We start from the raw sequence: 17579 nt of genomic DNA, 5'->3' as shown, positions 1-17579 counted from the left end.
AGCTCACATTATCATTTACCTTTCTTTTTTTTTAATACCTGCCTTGCGAAAGTATTCGGCCCCCTTGAACCTTTCAACATTTCGCCACATTTCAGGCTACAAACATAAAGATATAAAATTTTAATTTTTTGTCAAGAATCAACAACAAGTGGGACACAATCGTGAAGTGGAACGAAATTTATTGGATAATTTAAACTTTAACAAATAAAAAACTGAAAAGTGGGGCGTGCAATATTATTCGGCCCCCTTGAGCTAATACTCTGTAGCGCCACCTTTTGCTGCAATTACAGCTGCAAGTCGCTTGGGGTATGTCTCTATCAGTTTTGCACATCGAGAGACTGGAATTCTTGCCCATTCTTCCTTGCAAAACAGCTCGAGCTCAGTGAGGTTGGATGGAGAGCGTTTGTGAACAGCAGTCTTCAGCTCTTTCCACAGATTCTCGATTGGATTCAGGTCTGGACTTTGACTTGGCCATTCTAACACCTGGATACGTCTATTTGTGAACCATTCCATTGTAGATTTGGCTTTATGTTTTGGATCATTGTCCTGTTGGAAGATACATCTCCATCCCAGTCTCAGGTCTTTTGCAGACTCCAACAGGTTTTCTTCCAGAATGGTCCTGTATTTGGCTCCATCCATCTTCCCATCAATTGTAGCCATCTTCCCTGCTGAACAAAAGCAGGCCCAAACCATGATGCTGCCACCACCATGTTTGACAGTGGGGATGGTGTGTTCAAGGTGATGAGCTGTGTTGCTTTTACGCCAAACATATCGTTTTGCATTGTGGCCAAAAAGTTCGATTTTGGTTTCATCTGACCAGAGCACCTTCTTCCACATGTTTGGTGTGTCTCCCAGGTGGCTTGTGGCAAACTTTAAACAAGACTTTTTATGGATATCTTTGAGAAATGGCTTTCTTCTTGCCACTCTTCCATAAAGGCCAGATTTGTGCAGTGCGCGACTGATTGTTGTCCTATGGACAGACTCTCCCACCTCAGCTGTAGTTATCTGCAGTTCATCCAGAGTGATCATGGGCCTCTTGGCTGCATCTCTGATCAGTCTTCTCCTTGTTTGAGATGAAAGTTTGGAGGGACGGCCGGGTCTTGGTAGATTTGCAGTGGTCTGATACTCCTTCCATTTCAATAGAATTGCTTGCACAGTGCTCCTTGAGATGTTTAAAGCTTGGGAAATCTTTTTGTATCCAAATCCGGCTTTAAACTTCTCCACAACAGTATCTCGGACCTGCCTGGTGTGTTCCTTTGTCTTCATGGTTCTCTCTGCGCTTTAAACAGAACCCTGAGACTATCAAAGAGCAGGTTCATTTATACGGAGACTTGATTACACACAGGTGCATTCTATTTATCATCATCAGTCATTTAGGACAACATTGGATCATTCAAAGATCCTCACAGAACCTTTGGAGTGAGTTTGCTGCACTGAAAGTTGTTGATTCATGACAAAAAATTAAAATTTTATATCTTTATGTTTGAAGCCTGAAATGTGGCGAAATGTTGAAAGGTTCAAGGGGGCCGAATACTTTCGCAAGGCACTGTATATAATTTTTAATATACATTTATATAGCACACTCCACAACAAATTGGTGGGCTTGACTGTGGAGTCTTCATACTGATGTTGAGATATGGTTGTAAGTAGTTAGAGGGTTTGTTTGTTACTTTTTGTTGTGTGGATGTTTTGACCTCCGGAATTGGCCACACCCACAAACGCTCGTCTAAACCCACTTCCTGTCGGCGGGTCTTAATAAAGGGTGGACTCGGACGGTGAAGTGGTCCGGGAGTCAATGACAGACCGGCCCACTTTATGGGTGGTACAGGAGGCTATCAAGCCTGTACATTGATGAAAAGCATTTTCCGTTGTTTTGTACTTAAATCACACAGTAAACATTTACCTGAACCCTAAAGTAGCATGCAGTTAAATAATTACAGTAGCGTGGTGAGTTTAATCATGGTTTTAATGGGGTCATTGAGTAGACACTAGATGGCAACACAATTTCAACACTAAGCATATGTTATTTAAAGATAGATGGAAAAACAAAGCTAACTATGTAGTACATGAAAACAAAACCCACATCATTTATGAAAATGAGAAAACAGAAAGTGAAAACCGAAAAATAAGAGAAAAAAAAAAAAAAAAAGAACAGAAAACTTGACATTTGAAGAAGTCCATTTTGGTCCGAGTACTCTCTGGAGTCCCCTCTGAAAGATATGAATGAGAAACAAAAATATTACTTAAATCACAAAATACAATATATCATGAGCTGAGAGTACATTCAGAAATGCAATTAAAACATCCCGAAGCCTTAGTTAAAACCAGAGAGATAAATATTTTAATTATTATTAAAGCAATGTCAATAGACATACTTTTACCTTAATTAGAAGTTATTTCAAACAATTATTTCTAAAAATGTCCCATGATCAATAGTGTCATAGTCAGTGTCTATGCTGCCTCAGCTTGACTCTGTAGATCAAACCCATTTTGCCGATGAGCTTCATGAGGTCTATGACGCTCCAACACTTCTCGCCTCCTGAGGACTTGCTGTCTATGAAGAGACACCTGAGGTCCCAGGAGAAGGTCCTTAAAGGTTTTTTAGAGGACCTTAGGAAGTATGCCTCGGGACAATTTCGGTGAATATCAATTTGCTCATCGACTCTAAGGTGTGTTAAGTTGGTCATGCCAGTGATGAAGGAGCCGCTCTCCCTAGGATTAGTATAAGCCATGCAAAGAAACAAAGAGTGCTCCTGTGTCCTTATCGTACCATAGCCTTATCCTGTTTGAACCATCTTTGAGGAAAAATGCCCTCTGACTACATGGTTGTCTGACTTTTGCTGTGGGTGAAAACGAAGGAAGAGTTTCTAATGTTTGTGGCTTTGGTTTGATGAAATAATCAACTGCTGCATGAGGAGCTTCCTTGTCTTGACCATCTTGATCAACAGCAGCAGCATCTTCAGGCACACTTGGTGTTTGCTGTGAAGGTACAGGATCTGATCTCTCTCAGTCCTGTTAGTCAATAACAAATTCTACATCACATCTACATACTGATCAACTCATCATTCTAGTGAAGAACTCACTTTACCTTCAGTACAGACGAGACACTTGAAACAATGTTTCTCTCCGTTATATTTGTCCATGTAAGTTCCATCATCGCAGTCAGTACAGGACGTACCTTGAAATTCTGTGCAATCAACTCTTACTTTGTGACCCGTTAGACAAATAAATAACTCCCCAGGGAGTAAAGAAACTACTTAAAGGGACATAAAAGTTGGATATATAAAAAGAAAAACATAACCCAACCGCGATCGTATCGTACCTGAAGCTTGTCACGCCGGTAGAGACTAGTTTCTTTTGAATCTCCCGCTTAATCAGAGGTTGACCTACAGGTAGCGAGAAGGGGCGTGTCTACTCGAAATAACTTATTTTGTTTAATCCTATTATAAATATTCAATTCATTTTAAAACATCCGGTTAGATACGTCATTACAGTCAACAAAAGGGGTTAAAATCATTGATATCTTCCTTGTTTCGTATCTAATCAATATGGTTTGAGTTTAAACTCAATTGGATGTTTTAATTTAAATGACAACATTAACGTAATAGGGTTGTATAAGAATAAGTGTAAAACTGAGTGAAATAAACGAGAAAACAATACGAGTACAAGAGAGATTTATCGCTCTTTTCTTCTCCCTCTGCTGCAGTCATGCTCTGTAGACAGAAGCTTCACCTGCACAGGTGATCTGATAAGAGCTTCCTCTCTCTCCACCTGCACGCAAAGCAACTTGTACTCTCTGCTGCCCTCTAGTGTTACTAAAACGAATCAATATATATAACTTACACACAAGTGTCACTAAACCATCCGAGAAATCAATGATCCATCTGCGCATGTGCGACAAGATGAAACATTAACTCTGTCTCTCCTCCTTTAAATGTTGTGAACTTTGATTCTTGAACTGAATCCACAAGACTTTCAGGAAGACGCTGCAGGGTCAGAACCAACACAGCCGACAAGATTGTAACCTTTTGAATTTTCTCAGAGAAATGGTGAGCAAGTAAAAGTGTGTAGTTGTTGTGTATCTTTGTGTTTTTAATGTAAGACAAGGAGCAGGATGTTAAAGATTTAAACGTTTTTTTCCTGTATTCAGCGTCACAAAGGACCAGGAGCAAAGTAGAGTCACCAGGTAAAATGTTTTTATAGAAGGTAAATACATTTGAAAATAAATGAGCAGATCAACATTTTAAACTTTATATTTGTTAGAGTTTAAATATTAACCATGTGTGCATGGATGAGATAGAAACAGAAACCAACTGACATTGATATTGAAGATTATTATCTTTTATTTCACTGACAACCTACAGTGTTTATAGCAGTCAAAGGTCCACATGAAGTATAAAGTTAAAAACAAACATGATATCAGTTTAATCCTTTTGAACTTTATTTTTTTCACACCAGATGTTCCTTGTTGACAGTTGTTTTAAACTAGAGATCATGAATTAATTCTGGATAAAGTCCTGCAAACATGACCAGTGGATTTCTGTCGATTCTTCTTTTACTGGTGAGTTTTGTTTTTATACGATACAATTTTCACTGTGAGATTATTTGTAGTAAATAATTTAGTGTGATCTTCAACCAGAATAGTTACTGTGTGTGTGATTCTATAACATGTTCTTAATATGAAGGTATTTTGTTGAAGGTAAAACCATGAATCAGTCCTTTATCTTGTTAAAACTGTGAAGTATAATGTAAAGTATGTCAACAGAATAATACGATTTAAAGACAGAAAAATATTATACCATTTATTTTGATTTAAATATCAGTCGCTCTTTTGTCAGTGTTAAATATTTGCATGAACAACTGAGCATTATTTCTCTGATCAGTGATGAATATGATTTATGTTATTTTGTTTATACAGTTGTTTTCCACTATAACGGAGGTAAACACACTCACCTGTCCCTGGTATGAATATGTGTTGAGGACAGACGAAGGAGAAGAATGTTGTCCAAAGTGTTTTCCAGGTAAGATCCAGTCTTGGTCCTCGACTCTATAAGTGTTGATTTATGACTTGTTGTATTTGTGACCCATTTTCTGACTTTTATTTTAAACATGCTCTGAATGTTGACATTGTTATTTTCATTTTAAGTAAGAAGTGGACGAGACTTCATTATCAGTTCTCAGACACTAGTGAGATCAAGTCTTAAACTGTCACTTAAACTAGTGATTTATTTATTTGTCTAACAGGTAACAAAGTAAGAGTTGATTGCACAGAATTTCAAAGTACGTCCTGTATTTCCTGTGATGATGGAACTTACATGGACAAATGGAACGGAGAGAAACATTGTTTCAAGTGTCTCGTCTGTACTGAAGGTAAAGTTTGTTCTTCACTAGAATGATGAGTTGATCAGTATGTAGATGTGATGTAGAATTTGTTATTGACTAACAGGACTGAGAGAAATCAGATCCTTCACAGCAAACACCAAGTGTGAACTTCTGGAGGGTTTTTTCTGTGTGGACGGCTCAGTGGACACATGTGTGGCAGCACAGCAACACTCCACATGTGAACCAGGACAGTTCATCATCAGAGCAGGTGAGTTTCACATCCAACATGTGAAATGCAAGAGTGCAGAAACTATAAGACACACACAATGTTCTTCACAGGAACGTCCTCCACAGACACTGAGTGTGGAACCTGCAGTGAAGGAACATTTTCAAATGGAACGTTCACGTCATGTCAGGATCACAAACAGTGAGTGAAGCTTCACAAATGTTTGCTCCACATGTTTTCTTCTAAACTGTCTCCACTTGTCTTTGTAGATGTTCAACATATCTACGAGAAGGAACTATTTCTTCTGACTCTGTATGTTTGACACCAGGACAAGTGGCTGGAATTATTGTTGCTGTGATTATGATCGTTCAACTGATCACATGTTCTGTAGTTTGTTGTTTTAGAAAAAGACAAAGAGGTAAAAGTCCATGAAATCACCTTTTAACATTGATTCATGGAGTTTGTTTTAATTATTTTTCTTCTCAACCAGACAAAAAGGACCTCCGAAGAATAATGGAGGTATGTAAGAATTGATTTTCCTTTTCAGTATTTTTAATCTTATTCATTAAATTAATTTTATGAGAGCACTTTTTACCTACCTATGAAAAAGATGCACCAGCTGCTGAAAAAGCTGCACCAGCAGCAGAAAGGGCTGGACCAGCAGCAGAAAGAGCCGGACCAGCAGCAGAAAGGGCCGGACCAGCAGCAGAAAGAGCCGGACCAGCAGCAGAAAGGGCCGGACCAGCAGCAGGAGGTGGCAGTGGAAACGACCGTATTGATGGATTCAATGGAGCATCCGTGAGAATTTTAATTTGTTTGAGCTTTTTTTTTTTTAAATCTAAACTGACTTATTTTGTTCATGTCTTAGATCAATTTATTCATCTGAGAATACGTCAGATGAGGTCAAACATGTTTCAATGATAGAACTCAGGGAAGACCTAGGACACGACAAAGACACTATGTTCCTCTACTGGCCTGTGAACACAAGGTGGTCCTCCGGAAAGAGCAGGACGATGTAGCTCGGGAGAAGAAAGTATGGACCTCTCTGCTGAAGCTGCTGCCCCCGCGACAAGAATCCAGAGAGACAGCAGACGTTGAATATGAACTAAATGGACACGAGGATATTAAAGTAGATTGTTCAGTCATTCAATAGAATGTTTCAGTTTTATACAACATGAAAAATGTGTTTATAAATTATCTGTTCAGTGAACATAACATTTTTCTGGTTGTTTTCTTCTGCTATTCCCTGCATGCTGGGATCAGAGACACTAGAATTCTACTGTCTTTGTACGTTTTAGATTTACAACACATGAACATACAGTAGATCTGGATCAATTATAAAGGTCATGTATGTCATTAATCATTTTTCTACTTAATGACGACATCATTAAAAGTGTGAACTGCAGTCACACTACAAGTTTATGTCCATAATCCTTGGATATTCTCTCCAAATGAGAACAATTTAACAGAAGAGTTTAACATTACCTTGGCTGTAGTCATGCTCTGTAGACAGAAGCTTCACCTGCACAGGTGATCTCATTAGCTCGTCCTCTCTCTCCACCTGCACGCAAAGCAACTTGTACTCTCTACTGCCCTCTAGTCTTACTAAAAATATTCATTATATCCAATAAACAAACCTAGAGAAAGTGTTGGTCATTCTTTTTTTCCAAGTGTCCCCTTTTTTTCTGAAACATCAATATAACTAATATTTAACACTAATTGGTAAATAGCAAACATTTATGCTTCATTACAGTTGAAACAATTGTTCTCTGGTAACAAATATTTATCATTAAACATGTGTGTTCATGTATGATCCATGGCACTCGTCATGATGGACAAATATGATGGAAGAACATTATATTAGTGTCAGTACAGTACACGATGTTGGAAATCAACGATGCATTTGCGCATGCGTTGTGGTTTAGAACAGCCAAAGTCACTACGACAACCGCAACTATAAAAAAAACTTGCGCTTTTGTGAAGGTGTTACGATAGTGGGAGAGCAGTTACACGCAGAAGAATCCACGAAACTATCACTGATGGCAGCTGGAAGGAGCAGAGGTACATGTTGTTGTTTATTAAAGTCTCTTTTCATTTTATTGACATCGGTAAATGTAACTAAGTTTAAGTGAAGGTATCAAGACCTGTCGCCCTTCCCAGCTATCTTCTAAATAAATAAGATATAAACTACATTTATGCTTCATTTATCTCTGTAGAGAAATTCACAGAATTATGTTTCCTTGTTTGTGATTATTTCTTCTTCTATATCTCCCTAAAGCCTGGCGTTAAAAAAAAAGTTGAATTAAAATAGATCGTATTTTGGACGGTAAAAGTTGGGCAGGCGAATATAACTTTTAAGGATTTTAAAACCGTCTTTATGGTCGTGGTCAGACATGATTAATAATACCTCGTATTAATACGACTTGAATTTGATTTTCTCCGCTTAAACATCACTGATGTTTGAATAAACATTCTTGTTGTTTGGGTTTTACTGTAGTAATGATAGATTTGAACGCTACAGCAAAAACGGGTCGCAAACATGTGTTGGTGCAGGAGGAGGTATAGATAAAAAAATAAAAATAAAACCAGCATAGCAGCATAACAGGAATCGAAAGTAAAACTAAACCGAACTAAACCTCTGACGACCAAGCGGGTCACTACCGTAATACTGTGTATAGAAGCGCTTCAAACTTTAAGGCGGGGAGAAGAACCCCATGTTTTTAAGTTAAATCTTCTAGGCCAAATCACAAATACAACACCATTTTATACCATACCAAGATTTGTATTCTAAAAACATACAGGCTCAACATTCTTTTTCAACTAAAAGTGAATACAGTCGTAGCTCTGCATTCAAACTGTCTCGTTTGTTTCCTCAGATTGTAGATGGTGGATCTCTCCTCATTGAAATGTTTTAAGATGATGTGGAGAACATTCTGTCAAACCTCATTAATCTCATAATTGTCTGATCAGATGATAAGTCATGTTTCTGTTTCACCGGAGCTTCTTATCATCTGGGGAAATGTGAGTGTAAAATATTGTTTTTGTTCACTGTTATACAAGATCCACTCAGTATAAACTTTGAAGTAAAATCAGCTCAAGAAATGATACTTTGTGATGAAGTCTTAATGTTAAAAGAGACAAATGTTATTATATATTTAATGAATCAATTCATGTACATTTATATCAAACCTACTATTCCCTGCATGATGGGATCAGAGACACTAGAATTCTACTGTCTTTGTACGTTTTAGAACATACAGTAGATCTGGATCAATTATAAAGGTCATGTATGTCATTAATCATTTTTCTACTTAATGACGACATCATTAAAAGTGTGAACTGCAGTCACACTACAAGTTTATGTCCATAATCCTTGGATATTCTCTCCAAATGTGAACAATTTAACAGAACACAGACCCAGACCATGTGTATAAGAAGGTTCAGAGTAGACTGTACTTTCTGAGGAGGCTTCGATCATTTAACATCTGCAAGAAGCTCCTCTGCATGTTCTACCAGTCTGTGGTGGCCAGTGTCCTGTTCTATGCTGTGGTGTGTTGGGGTGGAAATGTGTCCAAGAGGAGTGTCAACAGGTTGGACAGGTTGATCAGGAGGGCTGGTTCTGTGGTTGGAATGAAGCTGGACTCACTGGTGACAGTTGCTGAGAGGAGATCATTGAACAAACTACTGTCCATCATGATGATGACAGTCATCCTCTGAACACTGTCATCAGTGAGCAGAGAAGCAGAATGAGTGCACGAATGCTCCTACCCAGGTGCAAAACAAATAGACTCAGGGACTCATTCATCCCTCGGGCTATTAAATTGTACAATTCTGAGTTCGGGGGCAGGAGTGGAGTGAAAGTATCTGGATGTTCTGTTCCATGTTAGTCTTTGTATCTTTGTCTTTGTTGTTTTTTTGTTTGTTTTTTTTCCTTGACCTATGTTCTTTGTCTTTGTCTTTAGACTTAGATTGTGTCATCTTGTTCTTCCTCTTTATGTTCTTCTTACTTTATTTTTTATGTATTATTTTTTATTGTTCATGAAAAATTGCTGGCTATTGGTAAAAAACAATTTCCCAAAGGAGACCTCCTGAGGGATCAATAAAGTTTTACCTTACCTTACCTTACCTTAGAAGAGTTTAACATTACCTTGGCTGTAGTCATGCTCTGTCTTTTCCAAGTCTTCCCATTTTGTCTCAAACATCAATATAACTAATATTTAACACTAATTTGTAATTATCAAACATTTATGCTTCATTACAGTTGAAACAATTGTTCTCTGGTAACAAATATTTATCATTAAACATGTGTGTTCATGTATGATCCATGGCACTCGTCATGATGGACAAATATGATGGAAGAACATTATATTAGTGTCAGCACAGAACACGATGATGGAAATCAACGATGCATTTGCGCATGTGCGTCGCATTTAACAACACAACTTTATTTATATACTACTGTGTCGTTGTGTCCCTGAGCAAGACACTTTACCCTGATTGCTCCTGATGGTAGACTTGGTGCAGGTGTGCAGCCTACTCCCATCAGTATGTGTGAATGGCTGTCAAAAGCACTACCGAATTTCCCCTCGTGGGACTAATAAGGGATTCTAAAAAATATATATATATATAGCTTCTCTCAAGAATATTTCACCCCCTCAAAATGTGTGTCCTTTACTTTGGTCAGGCACTGTATATGAAAAAGAAAATCATCAAATGAGTCTATGGTGTTGTTCAAGCAGTCAAATTTGGATTAATTGTATCTGGTGGTGGACAATTGATGTAGATCATTAACTTTTATTACACTAACCACCTCCACGGTAGTTTATAACAGTAAAAGGTCCCATCATGATTTCAGCTTCAGACTGAACTTTCTTTCTCTTCACTCCAGATGTTCCTTGTTGACAGTTGTCTTAAACTAGAGATCATGAATGAATTCTGGATAAAGTCCTGCAAACATGACCAGTGGATTTCTGTCGATTCTTCTTTTACTGGTGAGTTTTGTTTTTATATGATACAATTTTCACTGTGAGATTATTTGTAGTAAATAATTTAGTGTGATCTTCTACCAGAATAGTTACTGTGTGTGTGATTCTATAACATGTTCTTAATATGAAGGTATTTTGTTGAAGGTTAAACCATGAACCAGTCCTTTATCTTGTTAAAACTGTGAAGTATAATGTAAAGTATGTCAACAGAATAATACGATTTAAAGACAGAAAAATATTATACCATTTATTTTGATTTAAATATCAGTCGCTCTTTTGTCAGTGTTAAATATTTGCATGAACAACTGAGCATTATTTCTCTGATCAGTGATGAATATGATTTATGTTGTTTTGTTTATACAGTTGTTTTCCACTATAACGGAGGTAAACACACTCACCTGTCCATGGGATGAATATGTGTTGAGAACAGGCGAAGGAGAAGAATGTTGTCCAAAGTGTGAACCAGGTAAGATCCAGTCTTGGTCCTCGACTCTATAAGTGTTGATTTATGACTTGTTGTATTTGTGACCCATTTTCTGACTTTTATTTTAAACCTGCTCTGAATGTTGACATTGTTATTTTCATTTTAAGTAAGAAGTGGACGAGACTTCATTATCAGTTCTCAGACACTAGTGAGATCAAGTCTTAAACTGTCACTTAAACTAGTGATTTATTTATTTGTCTAACAGGTAACAAAGTAAGAGTTGATTGCACAGAATTTCAAGGTACGTCCTGTATTTCCTGTGATGATGGAACTTACATGGACAAATATAACGGAGAGAAACATTGTTTCAAGTGTCTGGTCTGTACTGGAGGTAAAGTTTGTTCTTCACTAGAATGATGAGTTGATCAGTATGTAGATGTGATGTAGAATTTGTTATTGACTAACAGGACTGAGAGAAATCAGATCCTTCACAGCAAACACCAAGTGTGAACTTCTGGAGGGTTTTTTCTGTGTGGACGGCTCAGTGGACACATGTGTGGCAGCACAGCAACACTCCACATGTGAACCAGGACAGTTCATCATCAGAGCAGGCGAGTTTCACATCCAACATGTGAAATGCAAGAGTGCAGAAACTATAAGACACACACAATGTTCTTCACAGGAACGTCCTCCACAGACACCGAGTGTGGAACCTGCAGTGAAGGAACATTTTCAAATGGAACGTTCACGTCATGTCAGGATCACAAACAGTGAGTGAAGCTTCACAAATGTTTGCTCCAGATGTTTTCTTCTAAACTGTCTCCACTTGTCTTTGTAGATGTTCAACATATCTACGAGAAGGAACTATTTCTTCTGACTCTGTATGTTTGACACCAGGACAAGTGGCTGGAATTATTGTTACTGTGATTATGATCGTTCTACTGATCACATGTTCTGAAGTTTGTCGTTTTATAAAAAGACAAAGAGGTAAAAGTCCATGAAATCACCTTTTAACATTGATTCATGGAGTTTGTTTTAATTATTTTTCTTCTCAACCAGACAAAAAGGACCTCCGAAGAATAATGGAGGTATGTAAGAATTGATTTTCCTTTTCAGTATTTTTAATCTTATTCATTAAATTAATTTTATGAGAGCACTTTTTACCTACCTATGAAAAAGATGCACCAGCTGCTGAAATGGCCGGACCAGCCGCCGAAAGGGCCGGACCAGCCGACGAAAGGGCCGGACCAGCAGCAGAAAGGGCCGGACCAGCCGCCGAAAGGGCCGGACCAGCAGCAGAAAGGGCCGGACCAGCCGCCGAAAGGGCCGGACCAGCAGCAGAAAGGGCCGGACCAGCAGCAGAAAGGGCCGGACCAGCAGCAGAAAGGGCCGGACCAGCAGCAGAAAGGGCCGGACCAGCAGCAGAAAGGGCCGGACCAGCCGACGAAAGGGCCGGACCAGCAGCAGAAAGGGCCGGACCAGCAGCAGAAAGGGCCGGACCAGCAGCAGAAAGGGCCGGACCAGCAGCAGGAGGTGGCAGTGGAAACGACCGTATTGATGGATTCAATGGAGCATCCGTGAGAATTTTAATTTGTTTGAGCTTTTTTTTTTTAATCTAAACTGACTTATTTTTTCATGTCTTAGATCAATTAATTCATCTGAGAATACGTCAGATGAGGTCAAACATGTTTCAATGATAGAACTCAGGGAAGACCTAGGACACGACAAAGACACTTTGTTCCTCTACTATCCTGTAAACACAAGGCGGTCCCCCAGAAAGTGCTGGATGATGTAGCTCGGGAGAAGAAAGTATGGACCTCTCTGCTGAAGCTGCTGCCCCCGCGACAAGAATCCAGAGAGACAGACCAGAGACAGCAGACGTTGAATATGAACTAAATGGACACGAGGATATTAAAGTAGATTGTTCAGTCATTCAATAGAATGTTTCAGTTTTATACAACATGAAAAATGTGTTTATAAATTATCTGTTCCGTGAACACAACATATTTCTGGTTGTTTTCATTTGCTTGTGAGTGTATCTTAGTCTGTGATATAGAAAACAGTTTCTGTCAAACCTTTCATTAATCTCATAAATGCCTGATCAGTTGATAATGAGTCATGTTTCTGTTTCTGAGCTTCTTATTAACTGGGGAAATGCGAGTGTAAAATATTGTTTTTGTTCACTGTTATACAAGATCCACTCAGTATAAACTGTTGAACATTGAAGTAAAATAAGCTCCAGAAATTATACTTTGTGATGAAGTTTTAATGTTAAAAGAGACAACACAGGGAAAGTCAAACGAGTATAAGGACCAGGAGCCGATACACAATACTGTACTTGGTCAGTACAGATGTTTTTTTTATTAACCATTATCAAAGTAATACCAACTTGAGCTATTTTTGGAAAAACAAATGTTTTATTCATTTTTATTGATGTGTGTTGATAATTTAAAAAAAAAAAACAGAAAATGAAACGAAGAAAACAACCAAGTTTGCTAATTACAAATTAAATTCCTTGGAAAAAATATTGTGCGGAAAATTATTATTTTTTTCGAGAGAACAAGATAAAATGTCTTGCTCTTTAGATATAGCGTTACGATGTAGGTACAATTGTCACATGTAGCGCGGGGACTTCCGTCTATTCAAAGTCACGTGTGTCGTCAGACCAGGAAATGAACGAACGGAAAGTGATTATGTTGACAAAGATCGTCTTTTTGTCAATATAAATGTTTTATGTGGTAAAAAAGTATCATGTAAACGTTCTGTTGACGTTTCTTTAACCCATAAAAAAATAGTTTTAAGAGACGTTCGCATATGCAGCGTGTGACGTCATCACGTGGGGTGGACAGAACTCGTAGCTACCTGACTCGTGACATGATCATTTAGGAGGATTTTTTTCAACTTGAGTTTTTTGGAAAAACAAGTGTTTTATCCATTTTTATTTATGTGTGTTGATCATTTAAAAAATAGGGTGCGGAAAAAAAAAACATTTTGGAGAGAACAAAATAAAACGTCTTGCTCTTTAGATATAAAATTACGGTAGTAGATGAGGTTGTTTACGCCAGAAGAAAGTACAGGTGAGGCGGAAACTGGCAAAAAAAAACGCGCTACATTTTAATGGCGAATTCAAAACGTAAGTAGTTGTGAACTACACTGTTTGTTGTTAGTCATTTAATAACCAAAAATGAAAGTAGACAATATGGCGACGTTTGTTGTTGCATTGAGACGCATCTTTGCGCATAATTCATACATTGAATAAATACATATAAACATATATATATATAACAAACATACATTCGGACGAGTATTTCTAAGTTTAAAAAATGAATGCGGACGTCATGCATAAAGTAGTAGAAAAATAGGCGAGAGTTAGAATATATAGAGTGGCACCGTCTCTTTCAGTCATGGTGACAAAACCACATTTTAAATTCTAACTCTGCTTAAAGTCTCGGGAAAGAACCGTTAAAATAAAACGGTAGCAAACAAAATAAACAGAAACCATTTCTGGAACGCAACGTTAAAGATGAAATCGAGAGATAACAAACCAAACCCAGCATGCCTTGCGACCCTGTCGACCCAGCCGTCTGGATATTAAATAGCAACGCCCAAGCGTGTCACTACCGTAATAATGTGTATAAAAGCGCTTCAAACTTTAAAGCGGGGAGAAGAACCCCATGTTTTTAAGTTAAATCTTCTAGGCCAAATCACAAATACAACACCATTTTATACCATACCAACATTATTAGCAGAACGTGAATCAATGCAAATATAGTTTATCAGTGTGAAGAATTCTAAAAACATACAGACTCCTCACATTATTTTTCAACTAAAAGCGAATACAGTCGTAGCTCTGCAATCAAACTGTCTCCTTTGTTTCCTCAGATTGTAGATGGTGGATCTCTCCTCCTGGGACCTGACTGGAATGTTTTAAGATCATGTGGATAACAGTAGTGATGCTGATGCTGGTGAGATAACAACTATCTACTTGTTAACAATACGTGTTGCTGCTGCAGTTGTTTCAAAGTTGGATTCTTTGCCTGTTTAGTAGAAGACATTTTTTTCTCAGTGTCAACATTGTATCGTATTGTCCCATCACAAGTGGTCACTGCCCTAACAATGTTTCAATATATTTACATTTATTTGCACTGCTTTGATGCATATTTTAAATGGGTTCTCTTTTAAGTTTATTCAGTGAACCCCTCTTTGGTAAGTCCTGATCACTGTAGACCAGCTCTCGAAGGAAGTCTGACGGCCTTGTCACGGAAGGTGGAATTCAAACCTACGATTGATCTACTGGCAAAACCTACGGACAATATCCACAAGCAGTAATAAAGTATAAAAAAAACTCCACAGTAACACAGATAAAATACTAATCTTCCAGGAATGACCTCTTGAAATGAAATTGTGCTCATCTACTCTCACTTTCTAAATATGGTGAGACTGATGAAGATGGTTCATAATTGTTTTGTTTATACAGTTGTTTTCCACTATAATGGAGGTAAACACACTCACCTGTCACTCCACTGAATATGTGTTGAGGACAGACGAAGGAGAAGAATGTTGTCCAAAGTGTTTTCCAGGTAAGATCCAGTCTTGGTCCTCGACTCTATAAGTGTTGATTTATGACTTGTTGTATTTGTGACCTATTTTCTATTTTTTATTTTAAACATGATCTGAATGTTGACATTGTTATTTTCATTTTAAGTAAGAAGTGGACGAGACTTCATTATCAGTTCTCAGACACTAGTGAGATCAAGTCTTAAACGGTCACTTAAACTAGTGATTTATTTATTTGTCTAACAGGTAACAAAGTAAGAGTTGATTGTACAGAATTTCAAGGTACGTCCTGCTCTGACTGTGATGATGGAACTTACATGGACAAATATAACGGAGAGAAACATTGTTTCAAGTGTCTCGTCTGTACTGAAGGTTAAGTTTGTTCTTCACTAGAATGATGAGTTGGTCAGTATGTAGATGTGATGTAGAATTTGTTATTGACTAACAGGACTGAGAGAGATCAGATCCTGTACCTTCGCAGCAAACACCAAGTGTGAACTTCTGGAGGGTTTTTTCTGTGTGGACGGCTCAGTGGACACATGTGTGGCAGCACAGCAACACTCCACATGTGAACCAGGACAGTTCATCATCAGAGCAGGTGAGTTTCACATCCAACATGTGAAATGCAAGAGTGCAGAAACTATAAGACACACACAATGTTCTTCACAGGAACGTCCTCCACAGACACTGAGTGTGGAACCTGCAGTGAAGGAACATTTTCAAATGGAACGTTCACGTCATGTCAGGATCACAAACAGTGAGTGAAGCTTCACAAATGTTTGCTCCACATGTTTTCTTCTAAACTGTCTCCACTTGTCTTTGTAGATGTTCAACATATCTACGAGAAGGAACTATTTCTTCTGACTCTGTATGTTTGACACCAGGACAAGTGGCTGCAATTATTGTTTCTGTGATTATGATCGTTCTACTGATCACATGTTCTGTAGTTTGTCGTTTTATAAAAAGACAAAGAGGTAAAAGTCCATGAAATCACCTTTTAACATTGATTCATGGAGGGTTTTTTTAATTATTTTTCTTCTCAACCAGACAAAAAGGACCTCCGAAGAATAATGGAGGTATGTAAGAATTGATTTTCCTTTTCAGTATTTTTAATCTTATTCATTAAATTAATTTTATGAGAGAACTTTTTACCTACCTATGAAAAAGCTGCACCAGCAGCAGAAAGGGCCGGACCAGCAGCAGAAAGGGCCGGACCAGCAGCAGAAAGGGCCGGACCAGCAGCAGAAAGGGCCGGACCAGCAGCAGAAAGGGCCGGACCAGCCGCCGAAAGGGCCGGATGCATGTCAAGAAGGTTTGACACCAGGAGAAGTGGCTGGAATTATAGTTTCTGTGATTATGATCGTTCTACTGATCACATGTTCTGTAGTTTATTGGTATAAAAAATGTAAAAGAGGTAAAAAACAAATGCATTCATAAAATCACATTGTTATATTGATTAGCGTTTACCTGAAGACATTTGCTTTTAATAATTTTTCTCCTTAACCAGATCGAAAAGAGTTCATGAGAAGAATGAAGGTATGCAAGAACAATTTTTAGTCATTTACTGAGGTGATTGTAATACAGTGAACTTGTTACATACTTCTGTTTAAATAAAATGTTGATTAATTCTGCAGATGTCATCATTTGTACAATTAAAATTCATGTAACTTTTGGTTTAATATCTTCAGCACTGCAGTATTTGTGCATCAGAGAAACTATCATTTGTCTCTTATTAGGAGGAGCCAGTGGAAATGACCGTATTGATGGATTCAATGGAGCATCCGTGAGAATTTTAATTTGTTTGAGTTTTTAAAAAAATATTAACTGACTTATTTTTTTCATATCTTAGATCAATTTATTCATCTGAGAATACGTCAGATGAGGTCAAACATGTTTCAATGATAGAACTCAGGGAAGACCTAGGACACGACAAAGACACTTTGTTCCTCTACTGGCCTGGAAACACAAGGTGGTCCTCCGGAAACAGCAGGACGATGTAGCTCAGGAGAAGAAAGTATGGACCTCTCTGCTGAAGCTGCTGCCCCCGCGACAAGAATCCAGAGAG

At 38.0% G+C, this 17579-nt stretch overlaps 2 protein-coding genes across 5 annotated transcripts; both read left to right on the top strand.

The window, feature by feature from the left end:
• The first annotated feature begins 3993 nt into the window (after nt 1-3993).
• On the top strand, nt 3994-7136 carry LOC148059116 (tumor necrosis factor receptor superfamily member 14-like). Its single transcript, XM_087782288.1, has 11 exons — nt 3994-4049; nt 4151-4186; nt 4459-4561; nt 4919-5021; nt 5245-5370; nt 5447-5590; nt 5662-5749; nt 5818-5966; nt 6039-6067; nt 6180-6346; nt 6417-7136. Exons 3-11 carry the CDS (start codon nt 4526-4528, stop codon nt 6565-6567), a joined length of 993 nt encoding a protein of 330 aa, XP_087638414.1. The 5' UTR covers nt 3994-4049; nt 4151-4186; nt 4459-4525; the 3' UTR covers nt 6568-7136.
• Nucleotides 7137-7498: 362 nt separating this feature from the next.
• LOC148059115 (uncharacterized) lies at nt 7499-15782 on the top strand. Of its 4 annotated transcripts, XM_087782284.1 has the most exons (12): nt 7499-7609; nt 10437-10539; nt 10897-10999; nt 11223-11348; nt 11425-11727; nt 11855-11944; nt 12017-12045; nt 12137-12534; nt 12602-14090; nt 14840-14922; nt 15435-15537; nt 15761-15782. In XM_087782284.1, exons 2-9 carry the CDS (start codon nt 10504-10506, stop codon nt 12750-12752), a joined length of 1236 nt encoding a protein of 411 aa, XP_087638410.1. In that variant the 5' UTR covers nt 7499-7609; nt 10437-10503; the 3' UTR covers nt 12753-14090; nt 14840-14922; nt 15435-15537; nt 15761-15782. The 4 variants fall into 4 exon arrangements, with proteins under 4 accessions (XP_087638410.1, XP_087638412.1, XP_087638409.1 ...); XM_087782286.1 differs by lacking the exon at nt 15761-15782 and having other exon boundaries at nt 11425-11568; nt 11640-11727; nt 11796-11944; nt 14840-15437; XM_087782285.1 differs by lacking the exon at nt 15761-15782 and adding an exon at nt 8425-8569 and having other exon boundaries at nt 7594-7609; nt 14840-15437.
• Nucleotides 15783-17579: the final 1797 nt, after the last annotated feature.

This window comes from Callionymus lyra, chromosome 19 (genome assembly GCF_982586985.1).
Source record: "Callionymus lyra chromosome 19, fCalLyr1.hap1.1, whole genome shotgun sequence".
Lineage (NCBI taxonomy): Eukaryota > Metazoa > Chordata > Actinopteri > Syngnathiformes > Callionymidae > Callionymus > Callionymus lyra.
This window is presented reverse-complemented; position numbering and strand designations above follow the sequence as displayed.